We start from the raw sequence: 25,753 nt of genomic DNA, 5'->3' as shown, positions 1-25,753 counted from the left end.
ACATATACCCTTTTTTCACAGGGGTCCTTGCACTGCTGGCAACCACCCAGGTAATCACCTCATGGTCACTTTCACCAATTGGTGGATGATTTGACACCTCATTTATAATTACATCCTCCGATGAGATGACCAAATCCAAGACCCTTAATCCTCGTGTGCCCTCTGTTACATACTGTCTGAGGTAGTTATCCCTCAAAAACTCAAGAAACTCATTTTCTTTACTTCCAGTCGCTATCTCTTCATTCCAGTCTATATTGCCATAATTAAAATCACCCATAATGATCACCCTTTTCTTATTTGCTTGGCTTATTTGACTATACATTTCACTATCACCACCATCCACATTACCAGGTCTATAACAACATCCCACCAAGTATTTGATTCTATTCACCTCTATCTCACACCATACTGCCTCAAAACCACTGGCCCTATTTCCCTCTTGCATCTCTACCTTGTATGGACATAACTCTTTCTCTATCATCAATAGCACTCCCCCTCCCTTTTTATCCCATCTATCCTCACGAAACACATCATACCTTTCCATCTCTATTCCTGTCAGGATGTCGTCCTCATCTAACCATGTCTCACTTATTTCGACAATCTCTGGGTGCACAGACGCAATTAGTGCAACCATTTCATCCGCCTTGTTTCTTATGCTTCTAGCATTGGTATACAAACACAACAACTCATTTCTGGATCTACAGCTAGTTCCACTGATACCATTCACTCGATGTGCTCTCTCCATGCTGAACTGGGGCCATTTCTCTTTCTGCTTCTTCATTTTAGAACCCTTTGCAACAACATCTGTTTCCTCTTGATCCCTGGTCATCCCATTACTTTCCTGCCTACACATGCTCTCACCTCCTCTTTGAGCATCCACCTTTCTCACGCTGTGTATCCCTGTCCACCCTGGGCCTCCCCGTTTCCCTGCTCCTCTTGCACATCCATTCTCTCATTTTCTATACTCATACCACTCACCTCTCCATTGTTTTCGACTTCTTCAATCTCTCCTGTCTTACTCTCCTGCTCTTCCACATCACTCCCCTCTCGATCTGATTCATTTTCTCTATTCACTTCTCTACCTTCCAGCAGCAGTCTCTCCAAGCGACTCACACCATAACCACTCAAATGCAGTCCATCGCTCTCATACAGCTCACTTCGTCCCTCAAACTCATTCCACACATTAACAAACTGTACTCCCATCTCCTCACACATTTCAGCCAGAATACCATTCATAATCCTTGCTCTCCGCCTCATTTCACCACAATCATACCTAGGCAACACACTGACCACCCTTCCTGTCACACTATTCTCTTTTATCTTTCCTAGCAGTCTCTTGACATTCATTTTGACATGCTCTTTGTTCTCTCTCAAATCATTTGTACCAATTAATACAATTAACTCTTTTGCTCGCTCCCGCCTCATATCCAATGCCTCAATCACTCTACTTATTTTACCGCCAATATCCCCCTCCCCCTCATATCCCCCTCCCCTTTTTTTTTTGCTATCGATCAACTTTTGCAATCCACAAACCCTCAATTTCGTCCTCGCAGAAAGCATTCCACATACCACTCACCATCATTATCATCATCACTTTCTTCCTGATCCTCTCCACCACTTCCTCATTCCCAAGAATCCTAGATGACCACACCTGTGTACATTAATCCACATGTTGATATATCAGACCTTATAAAGAGGAATGATAACTCCCTTATCTCTGCTTGATGTATTCTTAAATTACCAAGTAATCCTAATGAGCTATTTTGGCATCTCATTATCAATCCTCTAAACTTTAACACACTATCCACCATCCCCCCCCCCCAAATCCCTACCTTCATCAATTTCCAGGAGTAGAGTTCCATCAGTGTGGTACACAGCTTGTAATTTATTTATATCAGAACCCTGCAGTTACAGGGTTTTAATATTTTTTGGGGACTATAGCCATTGGCTAAGAAAGTGTTCAAAATATGGTCAAGTTCAGTAGTTATGGCAGTGCGATCAGAACTGATTAATTCTGAGATATTTTTATAATCCCATATTGTTGAGGGGGTGAGGACTGTTTATCTACCAGTATGTCTGGGTTTATCTAACAGTATGTCTGGAAAGGAGAATTCCAGAGATCCATCAGGCTGATGTGTAATCAAAGTGTCTAGGAATGGGAGACTGTAGTTTTCCTTTTCTAATATAAACTGGATCCTGGGGTGTTGATTGTTTAGATGTGTTGGGAAAATGTTGAGCATATCGACCAACCTTTGCCAGAAAAGGTTGGGCGATTGGTAGAGCCTCTGCTACTAATGACTCGTAAAAAAGTTAAGCAAGTTTGAGCATGGTTAGTAGTTGGAAGGGATCAATCATTCAGTGCTGTTGGCACACTCTCCCTCGATGAGTCTTTGGACTCCTTGGAGGTGTCACATAGTAATAATAATAATAATAACTTTACAATTCTCCACATTAATCTAATATTCATTATCTTTTGTGTATACTGACAGCCTATTTAAATCATCCTGCTATCTCTCCACATTTCCTTGATGAATTATTACCCTATTCAATATTGCGTCATCAGCAGACAGCTGAATATTTCCCTTCAGATTATTTTCCCATATCATTTATGTACAAATTAAACAGTAGTGGTCCAACCACAGACACTTGCAGCACACCACTAGCCACCTACTTGCTTTCTCCTGGATTCTGCTCCTCTATGTGCTAATTTTTGGTATCTATCCATCAACCATCCTCATATCCATATCACCAGTTTCATATAAATTCGTATTTGTTCTAATTTGCATAACAGAGTTCCATGTGGTCCTTTGCAAATACCTTTGCAAAATCTAATAGTATCATCATGTAGCTATTCCTGTTATCTAACTCAGCTTCCAACACTGTTATAAAAAGTTTATACAGCCCCCTCACAGAGTATCATTCTCTTATCCACCTATTACTGAATTCTCTCTTTGTCCAAATTTTCCATTACTTTTACCACCACTTGTACATGATTTTGCAGTAGCAAATTATAGACAAATTATAGAGTTTTAGAGTCTCCTTTATGGAAAGGAATTATTTTACCCTCTTTCCACTCCCTCCCTTGGGACTTTGCTAGAGATGAGACTCAAACAGCCTAGTCAGGGACATTGCCGGTTTCCTTGCACATTCTTGTAAAATGTGAGCTGATATCCCATCTAATTCCACGGTCATATTTACACTGAGATTCTGCAATATCATAAGTAGCTCCAATTCATTAACTTCTGTTCTCACATCAATCCCTGACGCATTTGTCACAGCAGTAACTTACCTCACTTTGATGATATACCCTTGAAAAGTGGTCACTCAGTAACTAAATTATTGTCTTTGTCTGTCACTCACTGTCATCAGTGCTTGTTAAAGTGACCAGACCACCTTAGATTAGCTGTGCTCACACACTGCAATGCATACAAGTTCCTTCCTTTGAGCTAGTCTTTGATCAAATCTTTATTTCTAACCCACTTCTCAGATCTATAACTTAAAACTGGTTTGAATACTGTCTTGTATTCTGCTAGCCTAGTATTTTGGCCAATTCCTCTCTTATTTTATATAAATTTATTCAGCTGGCTCACCACCATGCCAACTTTGCTTATTCTGTTGTCTATTTCCAAATTTAATTTGCTATCTTCACTAAAAACTGTGCCTAAATAGCTGAAATATTTACTCATTCTATAGGTTCTCCATTGAGAAGACAACTGAAGTTTTCTATGTTCCTGCCTATTTTCATAGTTTTGGTCTTTTTATTGCTAATTTTCGTGTCAAATTTGATACAGCTTTTATTCATTTTAGTTAGAGAATTCTGGAGACTTGCACCAGACGTGTTTAGGAGTACAACATTATTTGCAGAAAGCAAAGAACTAAGTTTGAAATCTCTAAGTTAAATATGTCAAACATATTCAGTTGGATGTTGCTATAGGCCTGGGAATGTGGAGGGTGGTGATGAAGAAATGTATAAACAACTTAGATTAGTGAACAAAGGAAGGGTAATTATTATGGGTGATTTTAATTATGGTAATATATGAAAGTGGTCTGAAAAGTTCTCGGCCTCGACCATAGATAGCAGCACGATTTTTTTTTTTTTCTAAGTTGGTACATCTGTCATAAGCATCCATGTGAGATTGCAAGTCATTCTATGAAATAGATTGTTTTATACAGCTGTCTGAAGCAAAAATGTTGTCTGTATGTGAAATGGATAAAATTGAGTATTGTGCGGTTATAAAATTCTTTGTAAAAGAAGGTTTAATGGCAAAAGAAATTCATTTGAAGTTTATGAAAGTTTATGGGCATTCTTATCCTTCGTTTTTAACAATTAAGAAATGGGTTGCCAAGTTTAAATGTGGTCGTACCAGCCTTGAAGATGATCCACGTGAAGGACATCCAAAAAGTGTCATGACACCAGAAATCTTTGATCAAGTGCATGATATGGTATTGGATGATCAGTGAGTCAAAGTGTGTGAAATTGCTGAGACTATAGGCATTTCAAAAGAATGTGTAGGATATATTTTGTATGAAGAATTGCATATGATAAAGCTTTGCGCAAGATGGGTGCTGCACTTGCTCACAGCAGATCAAAAACGTACTCGCATGAAAATCTCTGAACAGTGCTTGGAGTGTTTTAACAAGAATAAAATTGATTTTGTGCATCAATTTATCACTATGGATGAGACTTAGATTCATCATAACACACCAGAATCCAAACATCAGTCAAAACAGTGGATAATTTTGACTGCTGTTTATAATAAAAAAGAAGACAAAGTCGGTTCCATCAGCAGGAAAGGTCATGGCATCGGTGTTTTTGGGATGCTAAAGGCATTTTGTTTATTAATTATCTTGAAAAGGGTAAAACAGTAACTGGAGAATATTATTTCAATCTTTTAACCAGACTAGACGAAAACATTTGTGAGAAAAGAACTGGTTCGCAGAAGAAAAAATCATGTTTCATCAGGATAATGCATCTGCACACAAAAGTGTTTCGTATTTTGCAATGGGAAAATTAAGGGATCTGCACTATGAATTGTGGGAACATCCACCCTATTTCCCCAGATTTGGCTCCTTCTGACTTCTGTCTGTTCCCAAAACTAAAACTAAAACTCTTCCTTGGGTGATTGCAGCTGTAGAGGGGTATTTTGCAGATCTTACTGAGACGGGATAATGGCTCTGGGGCATCGCTGGAATAAATGTATTAGTCTTAAGGGAGATTATGTTGAAAAATAAAAATAATTTTGGAATTATAAATTCGTTTTATTATTATTATTATTATTACTTGACACCTTCAGGGAGTCCTAGGACTTATTGAGGGAGGGCACCTACTCTACAACTCTCCATCTCCATCACTCCACCAATCGCAACTACCTTCTTCATCTACACCAATGCTATCTACTGCCAACCACCACTAGTATTTCCACAGACAATCACAACATCCATGTCCACAGCGGGATTCGAACCTGCAGCCTTTTGGCTGGAGAGCAGATACACTAACCACTCAGCCAACCAGGCTGGCCAGAAGATTTTTTCATTGTTAGACCGATAACTTTTCAGACCACCTTCTTAAATTGGAATAAAGGACATCATTTGGGAATAAGGAAAATGAATTTCTTGAGAGATAACTATCTCAACCAGCACATAAAGAAGGGCAAGCAAGGATTGAAGTTCTAGATCTGATCATTTCATCAGAGGATGTAATTGTGAGAGGGGTTTCACACTTTCCTCCAGTTGGTGAAAGTGATCATGAAGTAATCACCTGTGTTGTGGCTAGTCATATGCAGACTTTTGTGAGGGAAGGATATATGTAGAATTATAAGGCTGGTGATTATGACAAGCTTAGGAAACAGCTTGGAGCTATAACATGGAACAAGGAGTTGAATGGTAAGGAAATAAGTGCTGTGTTGGAACTGACAAAGAAATACATAATGGTATCAATGTGTGAATGTATTCTGAAGGCCAAAAGGCTGAATAAGGTAGGTGTAAAATGGATGAATGTGGAACTTAAGCATGAAATCTGGAAAAAGAAAGTACTTTGGAGGAAGTACAAGATGAATAATGGTAATAATCAGTCACATGAAGAGTATAAAGAACAAGCTAGGACAGTGACTCAGTTAGTAAGGAAAACAAAAGTAGAGTATGAGCAGAAATTGGCAAATCAGCCAAAGAAAAATCCCTAAAGAGTTTTTTAGATATGTGGCAATTAGAAGGAAGAATGATCATAGTAAGATGAAGTTAATGATGAAAGTGGTAAAATAGTAACTACTGCAGAAGATATTGTTGAGGTATTCAGTGATCAATTTATAAAGGTGTTTCATCCTGATCAGGGTGTAATCACTAGGAAATTAAGTGTAGAGGACATAGGAGAGGATGGCTTAATTGTTAGCGAACAGGAGTTATTTGAGGAAATAAATAAACTAATAAATAAATAACAGGAGTTATTTGAGGAAATAAGTAACCTTGATATCAATAATGTAATAGGATTTGATGTCATATCACTATGCATCTTAAGGGAATGTTCTAGGGAATTGGCAGTAGTATTGGCATGCCTCTTAAATAAAAGTCTTGCAACAGTACAGGTTCCAAGGGAGTGGAAGGAGGGTAAAAATTATTTACATGATATATATTCCATATGAGTTATTGGAATTCATATGGATTCCAATAATCCATATGAGGCCTTGATCAGGCCTCATATGGATTATTGTGCACAGATTTGGTAACCACGTTTGCATGGTGACGAGGATATGTTGGAAAGGTGTTCAGTGGTCTTTGGAATGTGGAGTATGAGGACAGATTGAGAGAATGTAAGTTGCAGAGCCTCGTGAAAGGAAGAAGAGGGGGGGGATATGATTTAGACATAAGCTAGTCAGCGGTTGTTATCTGGTCAATGGAAGAGATTTTTCATAGACTTGGAGGGAGGAGGGGCAGAACAAGAGTCCATCGCTGGAAACTGTAAGGAGGGTGTGAGCAGAGGACTGAGAAGTAGGTTCTTTGCATGGAGAGTGGTTAGTGAGTGGAATGCATTGCCTGAGTGTGTTGTGGGTGTAGATACATCAAATCAGTTTAACGCACAGTTGGATAAGCATTGTGTGTAATAGTGTTTACCTCCCGTGATGAGTCTCTGACTCCATGGAGGTCAGATGCTAATAATAATAATAAAATAATATCAGATTTAATTCCACTTTTTTTCATAATGCATTCCATATAGATGATGAATAAGAGTGGAGATAATGTGCATCCTTGTTTATTTCCTGATTTTACATCAAACCATCTTTCTGTGTTTCCTTCAGTTCTAACTGCTGACTTACAACTTGAATATAGCCTACATATTGCTCTGGTTAATATTCCATTTACCCCATATAAATGTAGTGTTTTGAATTGCTTTCCTATGGGCACCTTGTCATGCCTTTTCCAGATTTACATAACTCAAGTACATATCTTTGTCATATTCCCATGATTTCTCAATTATTTGTTGCAGCTAAAATGAATTTAATTAATACTTTCAATATTTTGCCAAATTGTTTTCATCAGGAAACTCAATATATAGTTCCTGTGTGCTCATATCATATATTGTGTTTCCTGATAATGACAGTTTGACTTTGCCAAAATATTGGAAGTATTAATTAAATTTATTTCAGTTAATATATTAGTCTACATTGTAATTTCCTTAAAAATACTGTTAATGGATAGCACCTCTGATCCTATCGCCAGATTCACCACTCTCACACCCTGAATCCTGCCCATCATCACATGCTACTTTAAGCAATTATCTCTGAGTAGGTGTATAAATTCCATTTACTTTCTGCCCTATGATCTTTGATCCTTCCAATCTATCTGCCAAATCTGCATAGTTGAAGTTCAGCATAATAATAACTTGACCTGCACTTATACTAATTCCTCCTATGTTCACCAAATTTGATGAACTTTTCTTCAGGATGTGCATTCCATATAGATGGAATGCACATCTACAGAAAGCTGGGGATCTGGTCATTTTGGTAAATAAGGAACTGAAGTTCAGTGGACACATTGTGAAAGTTGTATAGGGTTACCCAAAAATTGCTGCTATAATGCAAAGAAAGCTGACATGTACAGATAAGGAGGCGATAGTTCCAGTCTATAAAATGCTTAGGCCTCATTTGAATTTCTTTGCACAGATTTAGTCAGTCACCTGGCTATATTATTGATAGGAAAACATTGGAGAGAGAGAGAGTGCAGAGGCGAATAACTAAGACTGTCTCAGGACTCTGGAATATTGAGTATGATTGAGGGAATATGGTCTTCAAAGCTGGTAGATAGGAGGAGGAGTTATATGATTGAGATGTATAAGCTGGTGAGAGAAGCCTACAAAATAGATACAGGGGAATTATTGCATAGGATAATGAGTGATGCAAGAACAAGCAGTCATCCCTGGAACCAGTATAAAGATCATGTGAGTAAAGAGGTGAAAAAGCAATCTTTTGCTTGGTGGGTGGTGAACAAGTGGAATGCATTGCCAGAGTGGGTAGTGAGTGCTCCAATTGAATGTGTTGAAGGCAAGGTATGATAGTTATTGAGATCATTGAGTGTTCGACCTCCCACGATAATTCTTTGGATTCCATGGAGGCTTAGAAGTAATACTAATACTAATTTGCTGATGCATGTTTTCCACATCATTCTTGGAAATTAAATCTAGCCAGTAATCAACTATGTATTTTGTACTATTGGTCTCAGTCTCACACCAGACCACCTCAGAATAACTGCCATCTACCTATCTGTCTCCTACTCTTTTTGGCTGCAATTCATCTGTTATTATCATCAGCAGTATCCCTCTTCTATCCTCCCTGAAAATATTAAATTTTCATATTCTATCTCCGTAACTATAATTTATGCATTTTGGGATGAAAAGATTATAAGCTGTGCACCACATCGATGGAACTGTACTTCAGGAAATTGATGAAGCTAGAATATGGGGAGAGGATGTTAGTAGAGGGTTGAGGCTCAGAGGGCATATTGCCAAGGTGGCCAAGGTTGAATTGAAGTAATTCAAGGTAATCCCATGAATTACTTCAATCAAGTAATTCATGGGATTACTTGATTGAAGAACACACTAGCAAGCAAAGATAAGGATGGTATCATTCCTCTTTACAATGCCTTGATAACTGGCTCACAGTGCTCAGTTCTGGTCACCTGGAAACAGGAAATATTTCATCATTTGGCGAAAAGGGGCAGAACAAGGGGTCATCCCTGAAAATTGAATACGAGTGTGGTTAGCAATTGTGTTCAGATTAATCTTCACTTGGAGAGTGGTGAATGAGTGGGATGAGTTGCTAGAGTTTCTTAGTGCATTGTCTGTCATCGAGTTCATAGAGAGGTATGATAAATATTCTGTGGATAGTTAGTCTCTCCTGTGATGAGTCTTTGAGCTTCATGGAGGTATCCTTGCTGTAATAATAATAATAATTATTATTATTATTATTAGCAGCAAAAATTCTCTGGGATTTTAGAATACAAACTGATCGGCATTTGGAACACAATAGACCTGTCATCACAATTATTGAACATCGATAGGTTTGGATTATTGATATCACAGTATCCAGTGATAATGACATTAACAACAAAGAACTGGAAAAAATTACTAAATATTGAGATCTGGAAATCGAAGTTGGCCGGCTGTGGCTTAAACACACCAAAGTCATTCCAATAGTTATCGGTGCACTTGGTGCAACTTCAAAGAAGCTATCCAACTATTTACAGCAATTACACATCAACAAAGTGACCCCATATGAATTACAAAAAATAGCATTATTTGGAACAGTCCATATTTTATGACACTACCTGATAGACTATTCTTAGATTCTTGGGTAGCATCTGAATTGTTCTGTATTATTATTATTTATTTATTATTATTATTCAGGTCTCCATGGAGTCAAAAGACTCATCGTGGGAGGTCCTTCCTAAGAAACACAAAGTAAGTCTATCAAGACTCATCGAGGGGAGGTCCCCCCCCCCCCGAGAAACACAAAGTCTATCATACCACTACTTAAACTCATTGACCATTCTCACTCTCACCACTCCATCAGGCAATGCATTCCACGGTTCAACCACCCTCCATGCAAAGAAACCACTCCTCACCCTCTTGCAAACAGTTTCCTTTCATAACTTCCAGGGATGGTCTCTTGTCATCACTTCTTCTCGCTGTTCAGCCAAGCGAAAGAACTCCCCAGTGTCAACCCTGTAACCACCTCTCAACAGTTTAAAAGTTTCAATCATATCACTTCTCCTTCTTCTATCCACCAAACTCTGCAGTCCACATACCCTCAGGTGATCCTCATAACTAACATGGTACAGTCCTGAAACCATCTTTGTTATCTGCCTTTGTACCCTTTCCACAATTAATTAACCCCCCCTTCAAATCCTGGGGACCAAATCTGAGAACAATAGTCTAAGTGTGGTCTGATCAGAGACTTATACAATGGAATGATAACCCTTTTATCTCTGCAGGTCAGTGTCCTCATTATTGCAGCAATCCTCTATGATATCTTGTTTTGACTGTGTATCAATTATGTGAATAAAATAATAATACTTATGAGAGAATATGTATATGTATATATATATATATATATATATATGCTCTAAAGTATCTAAAGAATGTTTTGTGGAATATATGATAATTACATTTTTCAGCAAGAACTGGTCTTTCAGTATTTATCTACACCATTTCCATGTGGTTCAATTTATGACATGGGTGCTTGTGCTAGAAAACCACTGATATTAACATATTCTAGTGATAATTCAATATATTTGTGGAATTATGAAAACAAGTGAGTTTTTTTTCTTTAAGGAATATTTATGTATAGCATTTTTTTTTAATTGAATAAGTAGCATTGTTATCTCTTAAATTGTTAACTGTTGAGCCATATTTTAAAGCTGATTTCACAGTTTCCAAAAATACAAAAAATTCAATTTTTTGTATTTTTGGATTTTCCTAATGTATTTGACAGAATACTTAAGGAAGTATTGTATAAAAGGAAACAGATGAGAATAAAAATAAAATTGGAGTACTGATAAAGGGATGACTTATTGACAGGTATTATTATTATTATTATTATTATTATTATATGACACCTCCAGGGAGTCCAAAGACTCATCGAGGGAGGGCACCCGCTCCATAACTCCGTCTAACTACGGCTCATTCCACCAACTACAACTCACTGCAACTATGCTATCTGTCTACCACCACTAGTAAAAATTAAAATTAGTATATGAAAAAACATAAAGCATGTTCAAAGAGATAATGTTCAATATGTTCATTAATAATATGATAACATATCTTTCTTGATATGATATTAATCATATTATGAAAGACTTATAGAAAAATATTCATTTGTTTGCTGATGAAGCCAAATCAGGCAAGGTGATAAGGAATAAGGCTAATATGGAATACATCTAACAGGATTATATTCATTATTCTTGTTGAGAGGCTTATACGCTGGTTAAACATGATAACTAGTATTTAAGGAATTGACAGCGTATACTAGAAATATAGATTAAATAAACTTTAATTTATACTTTCCGTGGTCTGCAAGCCCAGCCACTCTGGGCTTGCAGACCACGCTCTGGATACTCGCCACAGAATAAGATGGAAGAAAGCCACAGTAATACACCGCAGCAAGTTCAAGTATGAAAGACTATTCATGGAATCAGCCTCGGCCCTTAGGAACATGCCAAACCTCAACAAATTTGGATGCATGAGACTGCCCCAAATTTGGGAAACGTTTATCAGAAGAACTTCAGCCCTAAGGCCAAGAACTACCGATATAGCCCGCCAGGGGGCACCATCAGGACTTTAGGAAAACGCTAGCTTCCTAGCTTTAGTCTCATTTGCTGTTATTAGTACTTGTGTGCACGTGTCTTAGTAGTAAGTTCCCAAGAAGATGGCAACGTGACGTTCGCCGAAATATCGGAAAGTATAAATTAAAGTTTATTTAATCTATATTTCTAGTATACGCTGTCAATTCCTTAAATACTAGTTATCAGGATTATATTCACAGTTACAACTAGTTCTCGTAGAAAGGCTTATACGTGGTTGCACATAATTACTAAATGACTTAAGGAATTCACAACGTATACTGGTATTATAAATTAAAACAAACTTTAATATATATTTTCTATATTTTGGCAACATCACGTTGCCATCTTCATGGGAACATAAGATTAAGACATGTGCACGCAGGCACTAGAAAACAGCAAATGAGGTAGAAGCGAGGAAACAACTGTTTTTCCTAAAGTCCTGATGGTGCCCCATAGCAATCTATATTAGGTATTATTGGCCGTTGGGCTGAAGTTCTCAAGATGCATGTTACCCAAATTTGGGGCAGTCTCATGCATCCAAATGTATTGAAGTTTGGCATGTTTCTTAGGCATGATTAGTCTTTCAAATTTATACTTGCTGCACTGTGTTACTCTGGCTTTCTTCCACCGTATTCTGTGGCGTGTATCCAGAGTATGGTCTGCAAGCCCCGAGTGGCTGTAATGGTGAAAACGGATGTAGTCCTGGTGTTTCAAAATTCTGATATTCGCTGCTTAGTTACAACTAGGCAGATAAGTGGAACTGTCAGTTCAATGTTGCAAAGTATAAGGTTTTCTGAAATTTGGTAAGCAACAATGGGATGTAAAGTTTACACTTGGTGAGGAAACTATGAAGGAAGTAGAGGAGATGAGAGATCTGGGAGTGGTGGTGGACAAGGCCCTGAAGTTCAGATGCCATATTGCACAAGTTGTGAAGTCATTGCATCAGGCAATGATGTGGAGGACCTTGACTTGTAGAAATGAGAGCCTCATATGAATTATTGTTCACAGATTTGTTCACCTGGTTTTCTTGTTGTTGAAGATATGTTGGAAATGGTCCAGAGAAGATTCACCAAGGTTATAACTGGTCTTGGAAAGTGAGGTATAAATACAGATTGAGAGAATGAAATTTGTGAAGCTTTGTGAATAGGGCAACGAGAGGGAATATGATTAAGACATATAAATTGGCCAGAGACTGGAAGAAATTTTTCATAGAATGGGTTGGGTATAAAAACAAGAGGCTATCCCTAAACATAGGTGTAAGCAAAGGAGTGAGGTGTGAGGAGGTTAAATGCATTACCTCAGTCTGTTGTGAGTGTGGATGCATCAAATGTTAAGGCATGATTTGGTAAGATTTGTGTATGACAGTGTGTACTTCTCGCAAAGAGTTTCTGACTCCATGGAGGTCTGTTTTTAATAATAATAATGATAATGGTTATGAATGGGATTTGTATTCAATGTATTCCTAATTGTATCGTTATCATTTCTTAGTGCTTTCTCTCTCTTTCATCTCCCTGAAGATACCTTGTAGCAAAGAGTGAAATATGAGCCGCTAAATCCTAATTTTTACATGAGTTAAACCACTAATTATATACTATGTCTTACATGCAATAAAATAAATTAAAGATGCCAAGAAATTATATTCTTGGTTTCATCCTTTATCCAAGCGTAAGCAAACAAAGTTTGCAAGTGAGGTCACCACTGGGTTACTTGTATATAGAGAGGCTAGTGACTTCACATCAATTGCTTAATGCAATGCATTAAGCAATTGCATTAAGTATCCCATAATGCAATGCACATATCCTTACTGACATGCATTATGGGTAGGGCCACTACCCAGACTGAGTTTTATCTTTATTGAAGTCTCATCAGTGGGAGCCAGACTCAGAAGTGATACCAAGATTTAAATTACAAGTAGCCAAAAGGTGTTAGACCTTATTACTAAATAATGCTGGATTAGAGATAGATGTTGAAAGATTTTTCACTTGGTTATACTATAAATTAAAGATGCCAAGAATTTTTAAAACTTTCAAGGTCTGAGATGCAAGTTCCATTAAGAAGTTAAGATTGTTATTATTATTCAGGCCTACATTATGGTCATGGTCCTTGCTATATTTCCAAAACTTCTCAAATATTTGCTGTAGCATAATAATCATAATAATTTACAGGACAGTAGTGAGACCAGCTATGATGTATGCTATGGAAACTGTGGCCCTGAGGAAAAATAACATCAGCAGGATGGAGGTAGCGGAGATGAGAATGCTTAGGTGGATGTGCGATGTGACCAGAAAGGATCGTCTGAGAAATGACTATGTGAGGGGAACAGTGAAAGTTACGAACTTAGGAGCAAAGATACAGGAGATAAGGTTTAGATGGTTTGGTCATGTGATGAGGAGGGAGGAAGAGGTGGGAAGAAAGGTCATGCAGATTGATGTGCAGGGGAGGAGGAAGTGCAGATGGCCAAAGAGGAGATAGAGGGAGATGGTGGAGGAGGACTTGAGGATGAAGAACTTTGATGTGGCTACAGCCCAAGACAGGAGGTTGTGGAGGAGACTCATCACAAACAGTGACCCTACTTAAGTGGGAAAAGCTGCAGAAGAAGAAGAACATAATAATATGATCTGGTAATTATGTATTTGGCCTTAGAACATGTTCTATAATTATCACCTTTCCCTCAATAATTTTGACTTTGATTTTTTTGAAGTATGTCTGTATCAGTCTAGGAAGGTGATCTGTTAATAAATTGTTCTTCTGTATAGAAAATAGACTCAGTCATTCTAAGGTGAATTTGAGATTTATATGATGTTTAGAGGGTATGTCTTGAATGGAAGAAGATACCAAATTTTTTGGACATTGGAAGAGGTTGTGAATGTGATGTATTTGCTCTAGGAAAGGTTGCAGGTATAACTCAGCCCAGGAACAGGAATCTGATTTTAACAGGAAGTCTTAAAGGTTTTGAAAGTTTATTTTTCACTTGGTTAGACTATAATAAATTGAGTTTAATCCTTTATCCAAGTGTGAGCAAACAAAGTTTGCGCCTGAAAATATCTTCAGGACTGGGGTAAGGTAGTACAACACCGAGCAACTGATAGCAAAGGTGGACCAAGCTAACATCACTCCTATCTCCGTATCTCCCATAATGCAAAACACATCTCCTGCAGTGGATATGTATAATGTTATGCATTAAGGGAAGGGCCACTATCTGGACTACTTTTGACCTTTATTGAGGTCTCTTCAGTGGGAGCCAGGCCCAGAAGTGGAGATACCAGGCAGAAGCAATGCCGAGGTCATCTTTGGAGTGATGTTAGCTTGGTCCACCTTTGTTACGAGTTGCCCAGTGTTGTACTACCTTACCCCAGTGCTGAAGATATTTTCAGGCGCAAACTTTGTTTGCTCACACTTGGATAAAGGATTAAACTAAATTTATTATAGTCTAACCAAGTGAAAAATAAACTTTCAACATCTTTCTCTAAATCCAGAGTAATTTAATAAAAAGGTGGCACACCTTTTGGCAACTCCTATAGGTAAAGATGACCTCGCCATTGCGAGATCATCTCTACCTATAGGAGTTGCCTGGTATCTCCACTTCTGGGCCTGGCTCCCACTGAAGAGACCTCAATAAAGGTCAAAACTAGTTTGGGTAGTGACCCTTCCCTTAATGCATAACATTATACATATCTGCAAGGAGATGTGTTTTGCATTATGGGAGATACTGAGATAGGAGTGATGTTAGCTTGGTCCACCTTTGCTACAAGTTGCCCAGTGTTGTACTACCTTGCCCCAGTCCTGAAGATATTTTCAGGCTCAAACTTTGTTTGCTCACACTTTGATAAAGGATTAAACTAAATTTATTATTGAAGTCTTAAAGGAAGGCCTCATTTTATGAAGGGGTTAGGTTCCCAGCCCACTACTCATAAAATGAGGTCAAATTATAATGTATTTAAATGAGATTGGTTTCTTCAGTATGAATGGCTTTTCCATAAGCTTCTTTATTTATTTCATTTAACAAGGACTTTGCTTTTTCCATGATTACTGCTTGAGTTACATTAATGTTGTTTTGATTCATATCGTCAATCGATAGCACTAATAATTTTTTTCATATTTTTCATTACTTCACTCCTTGAATAAGATGTTCTTGATGTGTTTACATTAACAATTTCTACACATGAATTCATCTTCTCTGTATTGATTACTATTGTTGAAACTGTGTAGAAGGCTTTGACTTGAATGCTTTACACACATCAGAATGACTCTCACCGGAATGACACATCAGAATGACTCTCAATACATCAAATCACTTCTATTTCTTTTGGTCAATGGTAAGTGATTTTTCTGTTTTTTTAGCTACGGAAGATGATAAATTATCTCTACATGTGGATGACATTTTTAATTTATTGTTTAAATGCTAATATTAGCAATACTTTCAGTTTTTTTTTAGCAGTCCTTACAATGTGGTTCACAGTGGACCAAAACATAAACAAACTGTTCTGTAATTTTTACCCACAATGATATGGAATATAAAACAAAAGACAATCACAAACATTTCTGTGTTTTTGCTTTTGTTTTGTTTTTGGATTTCTTGCCATTGATTTTGAGATGTTCGTTAATTTGTATCTTCGTAAATAGAGGAAATGAAAAATGAGGCCTTATTGTATTATCAAATGTGAGGGGAACTGAAGTGAAATTTTACTTATGGGGAAAAAATGATAGAGCTGTATTTTGGTAGCATTGAAGTTTACTAGGTTATCCTCGCTCCACTGGAAGATGGCATGGAGTTCAACGTGTAATGTTTTTGGGGATACCACATGGTTATGGGTTATGGAAAATCTTGAAGCTTGAATTATTTGGTCACTGCAAGGTCTGTCAAATAAAAAAAATGAATCAAAACTACAGGTAGGTTATGAGGATACATGGTGGGCTTGTCACTTAAACAGAATAGGAGAAGGAAGGTTAAAAAAAAGTTGTTTGATGCCAAGATAGTAGAAGTGGTGCTTCACATGGCTTACAGATGTCTCTTATTTTAGTGAATATTAGTAATTTTGTAATTATGTTTGGTAGTATTTTACTTACTTTAAACAGTGAAGTTGAGTTTTTGTGTTTGTATGTTTGTGAAATTTAGCATCCAATATTGTTCAGGAAGCATTTTTGTTGCACCGATACATACAAAGAAAATGGTGGTCAAGACTTCCTTGTTTACTGAGTTTTGCATGAAGTATTTTGTATGATGTAGTATGTTCTACGTATTCATTTTTATTTATTTATTTATTTTATGGTGACTCCACACCTGAATGGTCACAGGACCTATAACAGTACAGTGTCATGTGTGGGTAAGTGATTAAGAAAAAAGAGGTAGCCTATTGTTATGTTTCCTATAGAGTTGGAGGCTGTACTCATTGGGAAAAACAGTATGGGGGAATTGTTTCCAGAGAACAGGGATGGATGGAATGAAAGAAGATTATGAGAATTTTGTTTGGTATGTTCAAAGTTGAACAGTGTATGGGTATTGGCCAGTCACTGCTCTACTTACATGGTTAGATGAAAAGTGGAGGAATAGGGGCCCAATCCAGAGAAGCAGCAGAATGAAAGTACCTATAGAAAAGATACAGTGCTGAAACAGAGTGCCTACACGTAAGTGACTGAAGAGAGTCTGTGAGGGAAGGGTGATCTATGAAACAGATTACCCTCTTCTGAATATCATCAAAAATTCTTAGGGAGGTCTTTGGTGCAGCACCCCAAATGTGGGATCAATATTTCAAGTTTGGTTGGACCTGAGACTTATAAGGAGTTGAGCTGAAGAGAAGTAATGTTTTGAATGGAAAAGAACACCAAGCTTTTTAGAAGTTGAGGAAGCTATGTATGTAATACGTTTTTGCCAAGAAAATTTGGATGTCACAGTCAATCCAAGAAAAGAAAGCTGATCTTGAAAGGACATTGGAACATTATCAAAAGTAAGAGAGTATGAGGTAGGATCTTTTTGCAGGTAATAAAGCAGACCTGAGTTTTTTTATGGCATTAAACTTTACTAAGTTATCTTCACCACATTTGTGGATGTTGAAGAGATTATTATTTTATTATTATTATTATTAATCTATTATTATTATTAATCTATTATTATTATTACTCTAAGATCCCCTGGAGTCAAAAACTCATCTAGGAGGACCTTTTGTCATACACACAGATCATCACACCATGCCTTAAACACATTCAAATTCTCTGCAGACACCACACTTACTGGCAAGGCATTCCAATCATTCACTCTGCATACAACACATTCCCCTGTTCACACCCTCCTTATACAGCTTCCAGGGATGACCTCTTGTTCTCCCCTGATCTCCCACCATTTTATGAAAAACATCTTCACCATTGATCCTATAACAACCCCTTACCAACTTGTACATCTCTATCATATCACCCCTTTTCCTCCTATCTACTAGACTCTGTAAATTGCATCTTCTCACCTTTCTTCATCTTCAACATTGCAGAGATCAGAACCTACCTTAGTCAGTTGCTTCTGCACCCTTTCCAACATCTCTTCGTCCTTTTGAAAATTAGGCAAACAAATCTGTGCATAATGGTCCATGTGTGACCAAATCAGAGCCTTATACAAAGAAACAAGAATCTCCTTACTGCTACTAGTCAGTGTCCTCTGCATCGTTCCCAAAAAGAGGGACGAATTCTGGATGATTGGAGCAGAGCTCTCATGGTACCCATATATAAAAAGGGAAATAAAACTGAATGTGACAATTACAGAGGCATTTCTCTACTGAGTGTTCCTGGTAAGATATATGCAAATAGACTTCAGAAATGGTTGACAAAGATTGTGGAAGAGAAGTTTGGTGAAGAACAAGCTGGATTCAGGCCAAATAGAGGCTGTGAGGATCAAATTTTCACTTTATGACAAATAGTTGAGAAATCATGAGAATATAACAAAGATCTGTACTTAAGTTTTGAGATCTGGAAAAGGCATATGATAAGGTGCCAAGAGAGAAGCTATTCAAAACGCTGCAGTTATATGGTGTCAATGGGGCATTATATCAAGCAATACTTAGTCTTTATTCAATCTTGCGGAGATTTCTGTGGTTAAGAAGTTCAATCGAATTATTCCGGTTTTGTGACCACATTTTTATTAAAAAAGACTGTTTCTTAAAACTAAACAAGTACTAAAGATGTTAGTCTGATGACTAACGAACCTTGTCAGGTTTGTTTTTTAGTACTTGTCTAGTTTTAAAAAATAATCTTTTAAATAAAAATGTGTTCACAAAACCGGAATAATTCAATTAGTCTTTATTTGTTATTTCAGTTGTAAGTCAGCAGGTAGAATTGAAGGAAGTACAGGAAGATGGATTAATGTTAAATCTGGTGTCAGACAAGGATGTATATTGTCCCCTCTGTTATTCATTATCTATATGGATCACATTACGAAGGAAAGTGGTATTAATCCTAATATCAAATTGGAGAGGTTAATCTCAGCTCTTTGCTTTATGTGGATGAGACCTTTATGAGACCTTTATTGAGGTCTCATCAGTGAGTAGGTAGACCTAGTACCAAGTTTGTAGCAAACAGAACTTACATACCCTACTATGAGAATAGCCAAGAAGGTGTTCATAAAGGTTGAAACCGGTCTGGGTAGTGACCTTATCTCATAATGTAGAACAGTAATACAGCTCCTAGAAGCTGGGTTTCACATTATGGGTAAATACCAAGAATAGTGATCGGAGCTTGCTCCACCCTTACTACGAGTTGCCTCAGTGTAGCACTACCAAATGGGTCAGATGTTGCACTATCCAGGTATTTGCTTATGCTTGGACTAGCCGAATTTTATATAGTTTCTATATTCGGCATGAAACTCTTTGAGTTTCTTATTCGGCTATGAAACAATATGGGATGTAATATCCCTTAACTTAAATAAGTTCATGTCGCCGAATTGAAGCCTTTGGCTCTTCATATAATTAATAATTTATCAGTACACCTTCTTGGCTATTCTCATAGTAGGGTACGTAAGTTCTGTTTGCTACAAACTTGGTATTACTAGGTCTACCTACTCACTGATGAGACCCCAATGAGGGTAGAAACCGGTGTGGGGCGGATCTGGCTTTGAGAGGCTCTGCTTGGATGATTGGCACACCACTACTAACTTTCCTTTTCCCGGATATCGCTCCCCAATGCACAACTTGTTGATACATATCATATAGCCAGTCTTCAATCCAATGCACCAATCTAATATACAACCCCATCCACTCCAGTTTGACTATCAACTTATCATGCGGTAGTCTATGAACAGGCTTTGCAAAATCTAAGTATATATTACTGTGTATCCTTCTCTGTCCATGGAAGCAGTCACCTTATTGTAATAAGTAAGTAGATTACAAAAACATGACCTCCCTTTAGCAAATCCATGCTGTTCATCAAAGACAATACCATTGTTGTCAACCCAATTCTGGATTCTAGTTCTCACAAGCTTCTCCAACAACTCAATTACAAAACCTAACGCACAGATAGGCCTATAGTTTGATGCTTGAGTTCTAATCACCTCCTTTATGAAGTGGCACAATCTTGCCTTCCTTCTGCTCCTTAGGAATTTGACCGAGTGCAAGACCCATATTAAAAAAATGTCAAGGGCAGCGTCAACTCCCTGGCACATTCCTTCAGAATACGTGTGATATATTATCAAGTCCCACAGCCTTATTTACATCTAGTTTGCTCAACTCCCCATACACCTCTTGCTCACTTACAATCAGTCTCTCTTCCTCATCATCAACTGCTCTCAATCTCTCCATGAAGTCACATTCACAAGATTGAAAGACCTTTATGAACTGCTCATTCAGTATCTCCACCTCACCTTCTGCAACAGCTGTCTTGATACCATTTTCTCCAATCAATGTCATTCTTCCATAATCATTCTTTCCTTTTGCTGGCTACATATCGAAAGAACTCCCAAGGATTCTTTTTGACTTCATTAGCTCACTGCTGTTCATACCTCACTTTAGCTACCCTCACCAACCAAGCCTTGCTTGGTCTTTGTAGTCCTCATGGAATTGGTTATTTCCACTTCTTTATTTCTTATGCTGCCACCATAATGCCCTTTTTCACTGTATCACATGCTTAATCTCTTTATTCATCCATTTCACACCTACCTTATTTAACCTTATCACCCTTGGAATACATTTAGACATTGCATCTACTAGATAGTTTTTGAAAATTCCCCCAAGCTGCATTGATCTCTTTTCCAGCTAATTCCTCATTCCATGTTCCACTTGCAAGCTGTCTCCTGAGCTCTTCATAATCATCCGCCCTTGTAGTTCCACATGTTACATTTTCTTACAGAGGTCCTCACACTGCTGGCAACCACCCAGATAATCACCTCATGGTGACTCTTACCAATTGGTGGGCAATTTGACACTTCATTTATAATTACATCCGCTGATGAGATGATCAAAAAGATCCTGAATCCTCATGTGACCTCTGTTACATACTGTCTGAGGTAGTATTCCCTCAAAAACTCAAGAAACTCATTTTCTTTATTTCCAGTTGCTATCTCATCTTTCCAGTCTATATTGCCATAATTAAAATTGCCCATAATGATCACCCTTTTCTTATTTGCTTGGCTAATTTGATTATACATTTCGTAGTCACTACCATCAAATTTCCTGGTCTATAACAACATCCAGCCAAGTATTTCATTCCATTCACCTCTATCTCACACCATACTTCCCCAAAAACCACTGGCACTATTCCATCTCTACTTTGTATGGACATAACTCTTTCTCTATCATCAATAGCACTCCCCCTCCCTTTTTACTCCCTTTTTCACGAAACACATCATATCCTTCCATCTCTATTCTTGTCAGGATGTCATCCTCATCTAACCATGTCTCACTTATTCCAACAATTTTTGGGTAAACAGACTCAATTAGTGCAACCATTTCATCTGCCTTGTTTCTTACACTTCTAGCATTTGTATATAAACACAACAGCTCATTCCTGGTTCTAAACCTAGTTCCACTGATAAAACTCATTCAGTGTGATCTCTTCATGCTCGACTGGTGCCATTTCCCTTTCTGCTTATTGATTTTAGAACCCTTTTCCATTCTAACGATCCCAGGTCATCCCATTTCTTTCCTGTCTACATATGCTCTCACATCCTCTCGGAGCATCCATCTATCTCACGCTGTGTACTCCTGTCCACCCTGAGCCTTCCCATTTCCCTGTTCGTCTTGCACACCCATTCTCTCATTTTCCATACTCATGCCACCTACTTCCTCATTCTCTCCTCTCGTAGTCTCCTGCTCTTCCACATCACTTCCCACTAGATCTGATCCATTCTCTATACTCACTTCTCTACCTTTTAGCAACAGTCTCTCCAAATGACTCACACCATAACCACTCAAATGCAGTCCATCGCTCCTATACAGTTCACTTCATCCTTCAAACTCATTCCACACATTAACAAATTGTACTCCTCTCTCCTCACACATTTCAACACACCATTCATAATCCTTGCTCTCTTCCTTATCTCACTACAGTCATACCTAGGCAACATGCTTACTACCTTTCCTGTCACACTATTCTCTTTTATTCATCTAAGCAGCCTCCTGATATCCATTCTGACGTACCTCAATCACTCTATTCATTTTACCGCCTGGAAAACATACCTTGTGCATCCTCTTATCCACTACACCTTTAATAATGGAGTTGCTATACAATGCCACTTGCTCATCTTTCGTTAACTCTTTCGTATCTTCTTGATTTGTTTTAATCGTTTTCACCTGAATTTTCTTAATTTCACTCCGCATCCGTTTCATCTCTTGTCTTATCCAGCCGAATTCATCTTTCGAATCTCACGTCACATTCTCTCTGTCATTCAATCTTTCTAATTTTCGAACTCCCGACTACCGGAGATGTTGAAATGCATATACACAAATGCCTGAATTATCAATATTCAATAAATAAAGGGAATAAAGGGACAGGACATGCGCTATTGCTGATGATAGCTGAAGAACTTCAACTAACAAAAGTAGACGTTAAAGAGGATTTTTGTCTAGAGAGATGATTCATTTGAGGCTGTCTGGTGCAAAATAGCAGCCAATAGGACAAAATATATTATTGTTTGCTGCAATAGACCAAGAGTTCCACAGGAAGATACCATGCATTGACAGATAGCGCAATAAGTGCAGGCCAAGCATTTATAGATTGGAGGGAAGAAATGGGAAATAGCAAAATGTAACTGGAATTTATACAGTTGCTAAGGGATAATCACCTGAACCAGAATGTCATGGAGGGGATCATAGGTTTATGAGAAAAAAAGACTGCAAGATACCATGCAGTCTTTTTTTCTGGGAGGTTGCTAAACATGTGAAATTCAAGGTCAAGAACAGGTTTAATGGTGAACTGGTAAACCACTTAAGAGGAGGAGGATCTTGGAGCAGCACCATGGCTTGAGAAATTACGAAGAAAGAATGTCAGGAGTGCATGGGAAGTGGCTACAGATTTTTTGAGAGAAACAGCATCAATCTGCAGACCCATGTTCTGGTTTATATCTCTGCTCATCCAAGGGGATTAAGTGGATGAATAGAGATATAAAGCAAGAACTGAAAAAAAAATGAAAATGTGGAGGGAATATAAAGAAAAAGATCATCAGCATATTCATGAGCAGTATAGAGTGCAAACAAGATGGGTGACTATTATGGTAAGAAAGGCCAAATCAGATTATGAGAGAAAATTAGCTATGCAGGCCAAAGTAAACCCAGAAAAGTTTTTTCTTTATGTAGCAAGTAAGAGGAAGAGTGACCATGGAAGAATGACTTTAATAAGTGCTAATGGTAGGAAGGTAACAGAGGCAAGAGAAATAGTTGAGTTGCTGAGTGATCACTTTGCCAAGGCATATCATCCAGATGGAGATTTTGATGATTTCCACTAGCAACCAATTGGACATCTTCTTTAAAGGAGCTATCAGAGGCATATGAACTGAAATTTATGCACTTTCATCTTTGATTCATTGGCAGTATGAACCAAAGGCAGTTAACATAATTCTTGATACATCTTTGACAGCTCTTTTAAATAAACAAGATTTCAAAAATTTGAATTTCAAAAAAATCACTTTACTTTACATCAAGAATGTTACAAACAAAATTGTAATATTCCTTCATGAATACAATGTTAAAGAATGGCTTGTATTAGCAAAATTCCACTTTAATGTTTTATTCATGAAGCAACATTACAATTTTGTCTGTAATGAATTTCTTGACGTAAGGTGAAGTGATTTTTTTCGAAATCAAAATTTTTGAAATCTCATTTACATAAAAGAGCTGTCAGAGATGTATCAAGAATTCTATGGATTGTGTTTGGTTCATACTGTGAATTAACCAAAGATAAAAGTGCATGTAAACTCCTGTTTTTTTTCATGAGAGGGTGTGGAAGTTTTGTGGATATAAGATCTCAAAGTTCTTACATCCTTACATTCTTACCTTCACATCCTCTCATGTAAAAAACAGCTTACAAAAATCCACTGCTCTTGTGGCATTTCCTAGGTAGGCCAGATGGGATGATCTGGAGAAATACACGTCTGAACATGTAAAAGACATTGAGAAAAGAACACAAATTAGGATTAGTTTTCCATGCAACAAACAAAGGCCATGAAGTAATTTGCAAGAAATGCCATAGATTTAAAGAAGCCTCAGAAAAGGTCTGTATCCCCCACACAGTGTAATAAAAACAAAGGTTTTTATTACACTGTGTAGACCAAATTTGGTCTGTTTTCATCTCATTGATAATTGACCTTGGATATAACAGATTTGCCGGCCTGGTTGGCAGAGTGGTTAGCATATCCGCTCTTTAATCAAAAGGCTGTGGGTTCGAATCCCACCATGGGCATGGATGTTTGTGATTCTGTGAAAGTACTAGTGGTGGCAGTTGGTGTTATATGATGAAGGTTGGTGGAGTAGTGAGACAAGAAGTTGTGGAGTAGATGCCCTCCCTCGATGAGTCTTTGTACTCCCTGGAGGTGTGATGTAATAATAATAATAATAATATAACACACGATTCCATAGAACGTGACAGTAGCACACTAGCATTGCTTCTGTGTACATAGTAATTAATATAAAGGTTTCTGGTCACTTTGTTTTGTTATGTACTAGTTTTGAGGTTCTCGTAATTTCTGCTATGTGTAATTAATTTTTTCTGGTCTTTTATGTAAGTTTTGCATCCCTGACGATGTAAGTTCAATGACTTATGAAACTTTTGTTGGGTTATATTGCTTATTTTAATAAACATATTTTATGTTTAGAAACATGTGGTCTCAATACTAGAAATTAAATGATTTACTAAACCATAAAATATTCATATTCAACCAACAGGATGATTTAAATAAACTGGCATTGTGGACAAAAGATAATGATTGTCAATTTAATGTTGCAAAATTAATTTATAAATTAAATAATAAGTACCATCAATGAGCATAATGAGAATCATCAACATGATGCATAGCATGTAACCTTTTCAAACTGAAGTGCATCACATTGATGGTACTGGATGAGTAGAGATATAAAGATTGCAGGTAGCTGATGAAGCTAGGAATTTTGAGGTAATGGTGGATAGAGAGTTGAAGTGTTGACAGGGCATATTGCAAAAGTTGGTAAAATAGTTCAAAAGGTTTCTTGGATGATAAAAAACATGCTAACAAGTATTATTATTAGTAGTATTATTATATTATACAGGCACCTCCATGGAGTCCAAAAACTCATTGCGGGAGACTCAAACCATCCAGTAGAGATATAACACATTGTCATATCTCTCCTTGAACCCATTAACAGATAAAGCACTCATAACTAACTCTAGCAAATCATTCCATTCATTCAAAACTACTTAAGTATATATAGTTAAGTATATCAGATATATATATATATATATATATATATATATATATATATAT

The 25,753-nt window shown here is 37.4% G+C and overlaps 1 protein-coding gene across 1 annotated transcript in view; it reads left to right on the top strand.

The window, feature by feature from the left end:
* Positions 1–25,753, top strand: part of tous (testes of unusual size) — a 196,028-nt gene that overhangs the window by 56,213 nt on the left and 114,062 nt on the right. The window contains exon 5 of the mRNA XM_090411201.1: positions 10,663–10,799. Within this exon, the coding sequence (XP_090267327.1) occupies positions 10,663–10,799 (137 nt within the window). The remainder of the gene's footprint in view (positions 1–10,662; positions 10,800–25,753) is intronic.

Source organism: Typopeltis vanoorti, chromosome 21 (assembly GCF_054136105.1).
Source record: "Typopeltis vanoorti isolate ZY-2024b chromosome 21, IOZ_Tvanoo_1.0, whole genome shotgun sequence".
In the NCBI taxonomy this organism is placed as follows: domain Eukaryota; kingdom Metazoa; phylum Arthropoda; class Arachnida; order Uropygi; family Thelyphonidae; genus Typopeltis; species Typopeltis vanoorti.
The sequence above is the reverse complement of the archived record's forward strand: the minus strand, read 5'-3'. Positions and strand labels throughout refer to the sequence as shown.